Below are 14854 nucleotides of genomic sequence, written 5' to 3'. Positions count from 1 at the left end.
TGGAACGTTTATAACACATGGGAGTTACAGCTGAACTTAAAAAGTAAAGTATACTGGGAACACGGAAGACAGAGCTGACTGGGGAAGAAGTGAGGCAGGGAAATTTATACTGTGTCTAACTACGTTGTTTCATTGCCTTTTTAACACTTCTGTATTTCCTGTCCTGGAGATACTAAGCTTTTAATATTGAAGCCATCCTTCATGCATTTTCCATTTTCATCCCATCTCCATTCTCTCAATTGCTATTTCCTCTATATCAAACTGGAATTCCTTTGCAGTAAAATCTAGCTCCCTTAGTTCCTAGCAGTGTTACCATCTGACCTCTTTTAATAGTCTAAACTATGATTTAGATTCTGTATGCATCAGTTCGTCTTAGACACTGAAGACTAATCTTTCAGTAGCACAGCTTTGGTCATATTCTACATTTCAGCACACAGTGCCAGCCTCGTGTGTGTACACACTAGGGAAGAGTGAGCAAAACAATACTGTTTTCACTCTCGTAGAACTACATAATATTGTGGGAAAAGCAGCTATATATTTAATAACTGATTCAGGAATGACAGAGGATTCTGCATTATCCAAGAATCTGTGATAGGGTAATAGGACCTAATAGTGATTGGTGAGAGTCCCTGGAAGAAGTGGCACTCAAGAGCTAAAAGATGAATAGGTACTAGGCAAGGAGAAAAGACAAGCTGGCAGAGGAAATAGGTGCAAAAGTTCTGGAGCCCGAAAGCATGGCAACCCCAAGCCTAAATTGGCTGGAGTGAAGACTGGTGGAGAGTTCTTAAAGACAATCAGTTTTGCAAAGAAAAGCTTTTGAAATCTTTCAAGCAGGAGGTATTTGATATGAGCAGATTTGCATTTTGAAAGATTACTCTGCTAATCTTTCAATGGCTTAATAAAAGTGGTTAGTAAATATGAAAAGGTGTTCACAGTTAATGTTACACATTTTCTTTTATCAAACTGATCAATTTAATTCTGGCAAGAGTCCCATGAAGAACTAGTACTGGTGGCCATTTGTACAGTTTTCTGAAAGGCAACTGAAAATAAGTACAGAGAGCCTTAAAAGGGCCATATACTCTTTCCATAATAATAAAACATGCTGGTTCACATAGTCCTCCTTTCTAGTATTTAACAGTGGAAAATTGGAGGGGATGGTTAAACTGTGGTTCATTCATGTGAAGGCATTTGGCAGCTGTTGCAACTGTTTTCAGGGATAAAAAAATGAAATGGAGGGAAACAGGACACAAACTATAGTTGGCCCTTGGACAACGAGGGGCTAGGGGCACCAAACCCCTGTACAGTCAGAAATCCCCATAGAGGGGCGCCTGGGTGGCTCAGTCGTTAAGCATCTGCTTTCGGCTCAGGTCATGATCCCAGGGTCCTGGGATCGAGCCCCGCATCGGGCTCCCTGCTCCGCGAGAAGCCTGCTTCTCCCTCTCCCACTCCCGCTGCTTGTGTTCCCTCTCTCACTGTCTCTCTCGCTGTCAAATAAATAAAAAATCTAAAAAAAAAAAAAAGAAATCCCCATAGAATTTGTGACTCCCAAATACTTAACTACTAATAGCCCTCTTTTGACTGGGAGTCTTAACTGACAACATAGTCAACATGTATTTGTATGTTACATGTATTATCACACTGTACTCTTTAATATAAGCTGGAGAAAAGAAAATGTTAAAATTCTAAGGAAAATACATTTATTAGTACTGTAGCATATTTATCAAAAAATCCATGTATAAGTGGACCCCTGCAGTCCAAACCTATGTTACTTAAGGGGTAACTGTATATGTAATATTCCAACTTAACTTTTTTTTAAGGCAAAAAAAATACAAATTCTTAATAGGGGTTATTTCTGGGTAGCAGAGGATCTTCTTTTAATGCTTTTCTTGAGCTTTCAACTTCACTACAGTGAGTAAGAGTTGTATGATCAGAAGAACTTTTTAAGAAAACTGCAGTCCTCATTGCTTGGGACATGACAGTGGGGGAATGGGTAGGAGGCTTTGCTTTAGGCTAGGGAGTTCCCAACTTCCCACTCTAGAACTGGCCTAAGGTCTCAGCTTGAGCACCTGTGATAGGTGTCTCATAGATGGCTCTCCATACACAGCTCCCCAGGGAGGAGCACAGCGCCTCCTATGGTAGCTGATGGGTGCTGGTCTGTAAGTAGTCAATACCCACTGGCTTTCTGGGCTGAGACATCCCTTAGTTATAAGGAAGTAGACTTCCCAAACCATAACTAGTTTGGACATATTTCTCCCAATCCTGTGAGCACTAGAGAAGATAATCCACTTAAGGTAAGTAGGGGTCTTGGCTTTAAAGCTCACGAAAAACTGAGGCACACTTTGTGCCCCTGAGTATGTTACTCTTCTGAGCCAGAGTGGCCTATAAAAGGGACTGCTGCCTACCTACCTAGAGGATTAAGTGAGATAATAGATGTGAAAGTAATTTCCTGTATTTTTACTTGGAGAATCTGCCCTATAATCCAGACTGGTTTTCCCACCATGTTGATAATGATGGAAATACAACTTACTTGTCCAGTGGCTTGAAATCTAGCTGCACGTTTAGGGTCGCAGAGCTTTAAAACAAAAAACCAACATACAGAGACTTCCAGGAAGATTATAGGAGTAGGAAGATCCTAACATCCAATGGATACAATGAGGTAACACCCACATCAGTGTAAATAACCCAGAAGATGATCTGAGGACTGGCAGAACACATTCTGCACAGCTAAATGCACAGAAGAGGCCACATCAAAGAGGGTAGAAAGGGCAGAGAAATAGTGGGGAGTTAAACTAAGGGCGGGTACCTTTGGGAGACTTTTTCCAAGAACAAAAGAGCTGGCTGGCGCCATCTCCCTCCCCCATGCCCTGCCCCCACAGACACCTGTGGGAACCAGTGCAGCAGCAACACTCTCTCCCTAACTTGCTAACAGTGCACCTGCCCCTGCATTCTCCTGTGGACACATCCCCTCCAGCCAGGCCTGTAGGGCTCCTCCCACAACAGATCTGTGCATACCTTACTGACACTGCATGGCCCACCCCCAGCTCTTCTATGGATCCACCCACCCCATCCAGCACCACCAGCCCTGGTTCCTGGCAGCTCCAGGTCTTTCCTGCAGCAGACCTGCCGGACCTTGCTACCACCACGTGTCCCACCCCTGTGTTCTGTGGACCTAACCCCTCCAATATGCCCTTGGCCAGAGCCCCTCCAAAGTGGTGCCCCGAGCCTGGCAGTGTGCAAGCAGCCCCCACAGGGCCCAGCACCACTCCAAAGTGACTCCTCGGGGGGACGAGGAAGATAACCATACACACCAGTTCAACTGTGGCCCCAATAGTGGGCTAGGGGCAAAGCTGCTCAGTGGACAACACAGAAAGCATCCTGCAGTTTGGTGCTACTGCATCTGGCAAACACCTGGTCTGACTCACTCAAGCCCAAGGCGGCCCCAGACTGGCTTACTAACAACACGGGGACCAAACCCTGCACTCAACAGGCAAAGAGAGACATTGCAGATGGACTGGAGGGAAAAGTGGCTCAGCCACAACAGTAGGGAGCATGCAATACACGTAAGAGACACCCCTGAAGTGCCAGGTTCTGGGGAACAGAGGGCATTATACTGCAGGGCACTACAGGACCTCTTCTTCATAGGCCCACTACTTTCAAGAGCAGGAGACGTAGCTAAGTTTCCTAACAGAGAGAGAGACAAAATGGGGAGACAGAGGACTATGTCCCAATTGAAAGAATAGGACAAAATTACAGCAACAGAGCTAAATGAGATAAATAATAGGTCTGTGAATTTAATGGTCATAAAGAGACTCACTGGACTTCAGAAAAGAGTGGAGGATCTCAGTGAGACCCTTAATAAAGAGATGGAAAACAAAAAAAGAACCAATCAGAGATAACTCAAAAAAAAAATTAAAACTACACTAGTGGGAATAAATAGTAGACTAGAGGAAGCAGCAGAATGGATCAGTGACCTGAAGGACAGAGTAATGGAAAGCAATCAAGCCAAACAGGAGAGAGAAAAAATAATAAAAAACAAAAATAGACTTAGGGAACTCAGCAACTCATCATGTATAATAACATTCCCATTATAGGGATCCCGGAGGGAGGAGAGAGAGAAAGGGGGCAGAAAAGGTAGTTCAAGAAATACTTGAAAGTTTCCCCTAAGCTGGGGAAAGAAATAGAAATCCAGATCCAGGAGGCACAGAGATCCTCCCAACAAAATCAACCCAAGGAGGTCCCCACCAAGACACATAGTAATTAAAATGGCAAAAAGTAGTGATAGAGAATTTTAAAAGCAGTGAGAGAAGAAAAACAGTTACGTAAGAGGCAAATCCCATAAGGCTATCAGCTAATTTTTTAACAAACTTTGCAGGCCAGGAGAGAGTGACATGATATATTCAAAGTGCTGAAAGGAAAAAAACCTACAACCAAGAATACTCTACCCAGCAAGGCTATCACCCAGAATAGAGGGAGAGAGAGAGTTTCCTAGACAAACAAAAGTTAAAGGAACTTATCACCACTAAACTAGCCCTACAAGAAATGTTAAAGGGGACTTTTTGAGTAGAAAGGAAAGACCGTAAGTAGGAGTAAGAAAAGTAGGAAGCACAACAGCAGTAAAATGAAGCATATCTATAAAAATCGTCAAGGGATTCACAAAAGGATATAAAGTATGACACCATATACCTCAAACATGGCGGGGTGGGGGGAGGAGTAAAGAATAGGTTCAGATTTAAGCCACCACTGATTTAATATAAATTGCTATATGCATAAGATGTAATGGGGATTAAAAGTTAACTAATACTAATGAGGACTGAGTAATGTACAGAATTGTTGAATCACTGTATTGTACACCTGAAATGAGTATAACACTGTATGGTAACTATACTGGAATTAATTAGTTTAAAAGGCAATACATAGGGTCACCCCAGACCAATTTAATCAGTCTCTGTGTTTGGGATAGTTTAAATCTCCCAGGTGGAGGCTAATGTGTAGCCAAGAAGCAAACCACTATGTAGCTTTTTTAGATCCCCTGTAGATCACAGCTGTTCTGTTAGAACAACATAATTAATTAGATGACAGCTTGTCTTTAAAACCATTTAGATTCTATCCTCCCTCTCAAAGGCAGCAAAGGCACGTGACAGTTTATTCTCACTCTTTTTTAAACCTTGTTTTCAAATACCAGTTTATCTGGGGTTTAGATCCCACTAAGCAGAGAGATAAGATCTTGAACATTTCCTGGGTGCTCACAGTTCCAGGGTGGAATAAGATTCTTGTAGGAATTCTTGTAGGAATCCAGCTGTTGCTAAGGTCAGCCTATGTATGCTCAATTCAACAGGCTTTTATTTACCCACTTGCCTAAAGGAATTCTAGACATTTCTAAAATTATTGCTGTAACATGGCTTTTTCTAAATCATTTCTGGAAGTCTTTCTTTTACACTTTAATAGCTGATAGCATGTCCCCCTTAGCTCTAGCAAGTGCAATTATGATTACCAATCACAGCAGCAGGGACTAACACCAAGTGCTTCTTACTGGCTCTTCATAACAACCTTTAAAGTAGGTCCTATTATTAATCTCATTTGTCAAATGAGGATGAGGTTCAGTTACTTAGCCAGGATCACTCAGACCTCACAGAGGTGGCTGAGTCCAAAGTCTATGCCTGTAACTATGTCCCAATGCTGCCTCTTGGCTCATCACAAGATCTACCCAACCATATGTGCTCCACACTTAACTCCTACTCACTCAACATACCCAGTCTGGGCACCAAAAATGGCTTGTTCATACTCATTACTTCTATTGTCCCTCTCCAGGGTACATGAAGTTCTTATAATCACTCACCTACTCAACTGTCTAACCAGCTGGTCCCTCTATCTAGTTAGTCTTCTCTTCCAGTTCATCCTTCAGACTTCTTTTAACCATTTAATTCCATTAATATTAAATACTTGGTCTGAGCAGTGTAATTCCCATATGCTGTATTGCCAACAAACTTTTTACAGAACACCTTCTGAACAAAATCTTGAACCATTATGAATGGGTCTGCCCAGGTTCAGGTGAAGGCAGCAAATCTGCTAAGCCATCCTCTTACCCATCCCCCAACCCAACTGACTTTGTGGCATCTTTGGATAGTTCCAGGATCTCTTACCACTGAACACGGACTATATCCATGATTTGCTAACTCTTGTAGGCTGCTCTGTGGTAGTATCTTAATAGATAATTAGATACAATTCCACAGCTAAGAAAATGGTCAACAGAAATGCATTCCCAAGTACACCAAGAGACAAGGATAAGGATGCTCATAGTATCATTTGTAATAGCCCCAAGGTGGAAACAACTCAAATGCCATCAATGTTGGAATACTATTCAGCAATGAAAATAAACTGTTGTTACTTGCAACCATACAGATGAATGTTACAGCCAAGTTGAGTGAAAGATGATGGAAACAAAAGAATACAATTCAACACTGCATTTCTATATTAAGTTCAAAAATAGACAACTATATTATAGCATTTACAGATCTATACTTAGGTGATTAAAAAAAAAAAACTTTAAAGGAAGTGACTGTCCTTAAAATCAGGAGAGTGGTCACTGGTGTGGGGAAGGGAGGGATGGTGATTGGAACAAAAGCCCTTTGGGGAGGAGGGGAACTGCCAAGGTCTACTGCTTGGTCTGGGCAGTGGTTACAGAGCGATTTGCTTTACAGTAAAAAAAGCTCTACTCATTATTTTATGCACTTTGTTATATGCATTTGAGGTGGGGATTTCACAATAAAACTTTGTGTTAAAAAAAAAAGGTCAACAATTAGCTCAGAGCCCTTGTTTAGATTTGTGGTATTCAATCTACCATTCTTTATCTTTTCCTTTCTTTCAAGCCAGTCCCAATGGGGAAAGAAAATCATATGGGGGGAAAATTGCCACTGAAAGAATTCTGCATCACATAAAATATCCTTCTGTTTGGAACCAGAAAAATAGAGCACCAAATGTGCCAGAGCCTACTCCGTGCAAGAGTGAAGTCATTGTGTGTATACACTTAAAATTGTGCTTTCTGTATTAGATTGTGGCAGCTTTTGTTCCTTTCTTTCAGTTATTATTTTAACAAACTATGTCAATTTTCAAAGTTGCACAACTCAGAAAGTTGCCTGTTCCCAGTCCAACAAGAGTGAATTTGTTTAAAGGGTCAACCCCAAAATTAGTCGTTATCTTTCACACAGTTTACCTGTAAACAGGGCATATCCCATCATTAAAATCAGTAAATCCTCCCTAAAGCCAAGGCTAAACATTTCCCCATGAGTTTAGGGAAACCATAGAGTACAGTCCAGAGATTCTGGAAACCCTCCCCCACCCCCCATCGAATGTGATTCAACCTATTTGTTATGATTGATTTCCACACTACACTTCATGAAGCCCTTTAGGTTCTCTGCTTGGTGGCCAAAGCATTTCTCTGCTTTAGCAACATCTAACACTGCACCATTTAATCTATAACCTCTCTTCTTGAACAAGACCTCTCCAAACTCACTCTCTCATCACTGTTAGGTCTGTCAAATTTCTATCAGCCCTGAAAGTCTCCAAAAGACATTTTTCTTTCTCCACGCAGCCCATCCCACTTTGCCTTCCTTACTCGTCAATTAAATGAAGGCTACCGCATGACTGAACTCATGAAACACTTTATAATTCTCATAACAGCCCGTGTTTTACCTTTGTTACTGGGCAGCCTTGGGAAGCTTGTCTCAGCTTCAGAGCAGGACTGTCTCCTTCATCTTCTGAAAGAAGAGCAGAGGTACTCCATCAATGCTTAAGCTAAATGAGATGTAAGGGAAGTATAAACAGAGGAAGAAATCCTATTAACATCCTAAAAAAGTTTAGAATAACTTTATCAGGAAGAATGAGCTAACAGTTGTTCAAATTATACACCAGAGTGGATAGTTGTTGGTTGGAAACTGTGGTTTCAGTTTACTATAAACCGTTGTCTTAGTAATGTTCCTTTGTTAAGGGAATTCCCAGAAAGTTTTTCTGGCTCTAAGAAGTTAAGTGATGCCAAATTAATAAATGGAATACTTGGGGGAAAAATCTGAGGAATTATAGAAAATCTTAAACAGTCAACATACTACATAGGAAGAAAATATTTAATAGAAACAATGCAGCAAATAAAAAGATTTGTACCAAAAACAAGTGTCTCATGTCTGACTCCTCCTGGAAAGAACTCTAATTACTCTATAATTAGCTTCATGTGTGCTCATTAAATAGCTCCACTTACTTGCCATTTGACTTTGGTCAAGGTAGTCAGTCATCCCAACCCTCTCTACCCACCTTGTAACATTAGCTAACATTGGGTTTTTATAAAGACTGAGACAATACATGTAAAATGCTTAGTGTAGTGAATGACAGGAATTGTGTTAAGCAAATGTTAATGACCAGCATAATTAAAGTTTGGAAACAATTTAAATATCTGTCAATAAGGGGTCCAAATAATAAATCATGGTGTACCCATACAAAGGAGTACCATACAGCTGTAAAAAAGGACATGAGCGATCTTTATATACGAATATGGAAAGGTCTTAAGATACTAAGCATTTTTTAAGTGCAGCAGTGTTTGTGGTATAAAATATTTTGCATAAAAATTACACACTCATATTTGCTCTTTTGTAAAATCAATACCAGAGGTGTACTTAAGAAACATGACCAGCGGTTATCTGGAAGTGGGGGTGGGAGCCAGGAGATGGGAAAGATGTGGGAAACTTTTCAGTGAATATCTTTTAACAACTGTTTGATTCTCGAATTGTACGGTAGAATTACCTTTCACAAAAGTTACTTTTTAAAAGCAGTTGATCTTTTGAATACATGTATCCAGTGAATTGTGTCTCAGACTGAAATCCACAAGAACCAGGACTTGACTTACCATGATAGCTTTTTCTCTTAATACTCAAGTGTACTCAGTATCAGAAGAAATGGGTCTGCTTACCTAGGAATATGACAGTGTGCCTTAGCCTTTCTTAACTTGCACACAATGCAGTCCTGGACTTAATTGTTACCAAGAAGCATCTGTTCCTTTCCTTCATGAAAGGAGAATCTAGGAATCCGAGTAAAGAGTCACAAATACCAAGGGAGTGGAGAAAGTGAACATTGGTTGTAATGTAACTAGAAAGTAACACTGTCTTCGTTTTGCTGTCTCAGAAAAGGTAGTGAAAATTTTGAGTATTTCAGTGACTAAGTACTCTGAAGACAGTTAAAGTAAGATGAGCATGACAAGCTCAAATTTCCCTCGGATAGACAGTGGATTTTTTTTCTCTTTCACCTTATTACTGTTTGGCCAAGATGATCCAACAGTCAAGTGTCAGGTGCCCCATGTGGTGAACCCGGTGACCATGCTCCTGCTTCTTTTCAGCTTCTGTTTCAGAGATGAAGAACGTCGTGTTTTTTGTTGGGTGTTTGATATTTGAATCACTGTGTTTAAGATCGGGACAGAACACTTACCCAAAACATTCTCATTTTAAAAATCATTTTTATTGTCATTTTCTGGTTAAAAAAAACATACATGGTATGACTATAAAGTAATGAGACGAGTTTTCATGTGTGGCTTATACTACGGAGTCTCATTAGTATATAGTCACATCCTGTCTAGAGCTTGGAAGAAAAATATGCCTTGGCTATATGATTATCGATTTTGTTACTTAAAATTTATTGAGTGCCAACAGAGCACTAGGCACATATATAACACAGAATTGTACAGTCTCTATGTTGTAGACTATATTATTTACATAGATTTCTCAAAGTAACATTAAAGCATGTATTTACAGAACTTTAGACAAAATAACAATACTGGAAATCAGCAAGTTTCTGTCTAGCGAGGAGCACCTTTTCATGAATGAGAGGGTTATGCAGAACTTACTGTGCAAGAGCACTTTGATTCCATTACCCAGAAAGTCGTTATTTCATTATATAATAGTTCTATAAAGCTATACGAGAAAAACCTAAGTGGGAAGCCATAATTGGTTTCATTAGGTCAAATACATTTAGAAAATTCTCTGCTGAGACCAATGCTCAAAGGGACTACAGACATATTTACATATCATAGCACAGAAGCTAGAACTACGGCATGCAATTCCAATGAGGTGGATGAATGGTGAGTTGTGAAAACCATGTTTCTGAGCCCGGAGTTTCTTCTCTTTTCTAATTACCTTGCAGTTTCTTATTTTGCAAAGAAACATGTACCTTTAAAACATACATTGATGTTACACAAAATTACTTTAGAAAAATTTGAGATTTTTTAGAGAAGTACAATGAATACTCTCCAACTGGTATCAACAACTGGGAGCCTTTTAAGTTTGCGGGAGTTGAGGACCATTTTAGTGTTATCCACATGATTTCTGTGGCAGCTACTGGGTAGCCCCAATCTTGGGAGGTGGGCCAAGAATAAACCCCACAACCCTTGGAAATGATGGTGGCTAACGCTGGCTGACAAAGTCTCTTTAGCATTCATTACTACTCGGCAGAGTGTAGCTCCAGGGATCCCCCTGCAGGGAGAAATTAGATTTTCTTTCAATACCAGTTGAATCAAACTATTAAAAAAATTTTTTTATATCCAAACTGAGATCATCCTTTTACTCTAAGAATCTGCCCCTAAATTCAAGTCGAAGATTTGGTTGCGTTGTGGTTCTGAATGAACAATCAAAGAAACACAGTATCAAACAATAACCTGGCTCTGCTTTACATCATAACAAATGGAAAATACTCTCCATCTTCTGCTATCTCATGCAAATCTGTCATGTAAAGGACCTCTTTTATCTGTTCTCTATTTAACGTATCATAAATGGACATATAATTAAATAGGTGACTGCACCTTGTCTTCAGCTAAATTTGGGATTCTCTCTATATTTTTAAAGAATGTCTTCAGCATACTCAGAAATGAAGGACTCAAGAAAATGTTCAGTCTTTTATTTAAAAACTATAAACAGTCACCAAAGTAAATAAAGCCATTCTATAACATAAACTGTTAGGTCTATATTTTTTACTGCACATCCTAAGGACACAGCAGAAATGGTGGTTGGGAGGCCTTCCACATTTTTGGATGCTAATAGAACAGGCAATAGGCAGTTATAAATGGATACATTTCACGCTGGGGGGGAGAAGAAGACAATTTAAGGAAGTGAGCAGTTTCTGAGCAGGAATGTGGTACAGTATTAAGAATGGAAGAATAATACGATAAAATTCCACACTATATTAAGATAGAAAAAGTAGTGAAGAAAATATCATACCTGCACATAATGCATATATAACACAGGAGAAAACCTGTATAAAATTCCATGTATTTAAACCAATTTACAAATACAAAAAATTCTGTCCAAGCTCTGAGCTTGCACATGACGAACGTTTACAGTGGATACATGTTAGGGAAAACCAAAAAATACCTTCAAATAGTTTTTCTTCTACAAAAATGACATGAGATATATTATTCCATACTCTTTCAGCCAGCAAAATGAGTTCTACAAGGTGTATAATACAAAACAAAACAAAACAAAAGAAACAAAAGAAAAAAAGGAAAAAAAAAAGAAAAAAAATCACAGTTCCACAAAACTGTTTCGACTTTACAGCATCAGTACCTTTGCAGAAGTATTTACACAAATTTAAAGAACATTCATCCACTGCGTAGAATATATCACAATTACTTACAATTGACAGGAAAGTCTAGAAAACTTTAGAACCTACCAATAATGCTTCTAGGACACCACAGAATGTACTTCCAGTGGTTGCAGTGGCATGAAAGGTGTTCGTTCTATTCACAAATATTTACAGGATCTATTCAGACTGGTAAATTTTTATGATAATAAATAAGTGAAAATATATTGGCTCAAGTAAGAAAACCAAGCTACTGATTTCTAAACAAAACACACAATCCATAGTTAGATATTGGTGGCCCCCTCTGAGATCAGGGGTATAGGTGTGCTGAAATTTTTTTTTTTTTAATTATTCAAACCAGCTTAAACGGTTTTGTAAATATAAAAATGTGCTCCTTTTTGGATATAGATAAAAATATTTAATGCTTCTATTTCATCTGCTCATGTAGGTTTTACAATATTCCATGTATATTCCAATGTGGATGGTACTGAATTCTGATCATACCAGTCTCCATCAGGATTTATCAGATCTGAGAGACATCCTGCAGATAAGCTGGTTGACAATCCCACAGCAGTTTTTTTTTTTTCTTTTTCTTTTTAGATTTTTTTAAACAGAGAACAAAGGGATTCGCTCAGAGATCAGAATACGAAGCTTCCTCTCAGCATCATGGGAGGAGATAAAATAATTCATTCTATGGTCTCTGTTCCATTAAGACTTGGTGCTTTCTTCAGTAACAGTATGTGAAATGTATGTGACTTTGAGTCCCCACTACAGAAGTGGAATTATTTTTCACTGCAGCATTTCTGAGTCTTTTTCTTGTTCTTTACTCTGAACTGTAAAATTAAGTTCATAAAGGCATTTGGCAAGGGTGGAGGAAGCTTCCATGTTACTAATGGCTAGCACTGATAAGTTGTTTTCATGTCTCTTTAACAATCTGGAAAAAAAAAACAAAACAGAGGTTCCAAGGTCAGTGATGATTCTTATGGACTTTGCACATTTAAAAACTAACATTTTTTATTTCATTGAGATATTTATTTCATGTGTTCAGCACACTTTGGTGAAAGGAATACACTATAAACTTACTTGGATAAAAGATGTTTCCAAGCGTGACAGAATTTCCTTGTATCCATGTAGCGATTTTTCAGTGAACAAATGTTTTTACCACATACCACATACTGCTGCTGTTAATACACTCAGAGAAGTCGCATGTATAAAAGATGGTTCAAAGAATGCTAGTAGCAATGTGGTCAGTTTTCAGACCAAAATGGAATTAAACCAGGAATTAATAATAGAAAGTTGACTGGAAAATCCCCAAGTCCATGACGTAAACAACACATGGGCAACACAAAGTTATACATGGGTCAAGAAGAAATCTTAAAAGAACTTTAAAAATATTTTGGATTAAATAAAATAAAAATACAACTTATTAAAATCTGTGGAATTCCGTGAAAGCAGTGCTTTGAGGGAAATCTATAGCATTAATTGGATGCATAGTATCAGAAAAGAAGATCTAAAATCAATAATCAAAATTTCCACCTTAGGAAACTAGTAACAGAAAAGCAAATTAAATCCAAAGTAAGTAGAAGAAATAATTCAAGCCAAAATCAATGAAACTGAAAAGAGGAAATCAATGAAACCAAAAGTTGATTCTTTGAAAACATCAATAAAATCAAGAAGTCTTTAAGACATGCTATCTAAGGAAAAAGAGTGTGTATATAAATTACTAATACTGGAAATGAAAGAGGGAAAGGTACCAAAGATCCCTACAGATCCCATGGGCATTAAAGGCAATTAAGAATTAGTATGAATAACACTATGCCCACAAATTTGAAACTCCAGATGAAACATACCACTTCCTTGAAAGAAACAGGCTTCCAAAAGTTACACAAAGTGAAACAGACTATCTGAAAAGGCCTATATCTATTAAAGAAATTGATAAAAAAATAATAACCTCCCCCCCAAAAATAATAATAATAATAATAACCTCCCAAAACAGAAAGCACAAGGTTCAGGGGTTCTCTGGGCAATTCTGCCAAATATTTAAGGTTCCTCAAAAATTAAAAACAAAACAAAACACCATATGATCCAGTAATCCCACTACTGACTATTTACCCAAAAGAAATAAAAAAGCTAATTTGAAAAAGATATGTGCACTTCTATGTCTACCGAAACATTATTTACAATAGCCAAGGTATGGGAGCAACCCAAGTGTCCAACCACAGATCAACAGGTAAAGATGTGGCATATAAACAAACAGAGTATCACTCAACCATGAAACAAAGGAATGAGATCTTGCCATCTGCAACAACATGGATGGACCTAGAGGGTATTACACTAACTGCAAAGTGTCAAAGAGAAAAAGACAAATACATGATTTCACTAATATATGGAATCTAAAAAACTGAGAAAACAAAACTCTATTATATAAAGTTTTTAAAGAAACAACACATACTTCCCCACCCAGTAATGCAGGAAGAGGAGGAATCTGGGAAATGACTAATTTAACCTATTCAATTTACAGATGAGGAATTTGAGGCTATCTTGAGGCACACCAAACTGAAATGACTTTCTAGCTAAACAGTAGTAGCAGAATTAGGGAAGATCATCTATTTGACTTTTCTCCATTGTACATTTCTAAATATGGGAAGACTGCCAGGCATAATTCTGTAACAAGCTTCATGCATGCTTCCAGAAAATTCAGATATTTCTACAGAAGTCAAATTCATAGAATCAAAGAGTGAAATGGTGTTTACCAAGGGCTGGGGGAGAAAGAAATGAGGATCAGTGGTCATAAAGTTTCAGTTCAGCAAGATGAATAAGCTTGAGAGATGTACAGATGCACTGTACCTACACTCCACCATAACGTATTATACACTTAACAATTTAAGAGGGTAGATCTCATGTTAAGTGTCCTTGCCACAATAAGGCAAAATTAAATAAAAATTCAGATCATGTTAGAAAACAGCTGGAGAGAAATAAGATGTTTGCTTTTTTTTTTTTTTAATTAGAGAGAGACAGTGAGCACGTGTGTGGGGGGGGAGGGGCAGAGAGGGAATCTTCAAGCAGACCCCCTGCTGAGCATGGAGCCTGATGCAGGGCCCAATCCCACAACCCATGAGATCATGACTTGAGCTGAAACCAAGAGTCAGATGCTTAATCAACTGAGCCGCCCAGGTGCCCCTAAGATGGCTGCTTTTATATGAAAATAAAAATTATATTCTAGAGATGATTCAAGTTTCTTTCCCTT

The 14854-nt window shown here is 38.6% G+C and overlaps 2 protein-coding genes across 2 annotated transcripts in view; one reads left to right on the top strand and one right to left on the bottom strand.

Annotated features, from left to right (window-relative positions):
* LOC102738489 (protein SCAF11) overlaps positions 1 to 14854 on the top strand; it is a 534109-nt gene that overhangs the window by 77365 nt on the left and 441890 nt on the right. The window lies entirely within an intron of this gene.
* ARID2 (AT-rich interaction domain 2) overlaps positions 10911 to 14854 on the bottom strand; it is a 158317-nt gene continuing 154373 nt past the window's right edge. Inside the window, exon 21 of the mRNA XM_006738699.3 lies at positions 10911 to 12541. Within this exon, the coding sequence (XP_006738762.1) occupies positions 12397 to 12541 (145 nt within the window). The 3' untranslated portion in view covers positions 10911 to 12396. The remainder of the gene's footprint in view (positions 12542 to 14854) is intronic.

Source organism: Leptonychotes weddellii, chromosome 5 (assembly GCF_054177405.1).
Source record: "Leptonychotes weddellii isolate Sample4059 chromosome 5, ASM5417740v2, whole genome shotgun sequence".
Lineage (NCBI taxonomy): Eukaryota > Metazoa > Chordata > Mammalia > Carnivora > Phocidae > Leptonychotes > Leptonychotes weddellii.
This window is presented reverse-complemented; position numbering and strand designations above follow the sequence as displayed.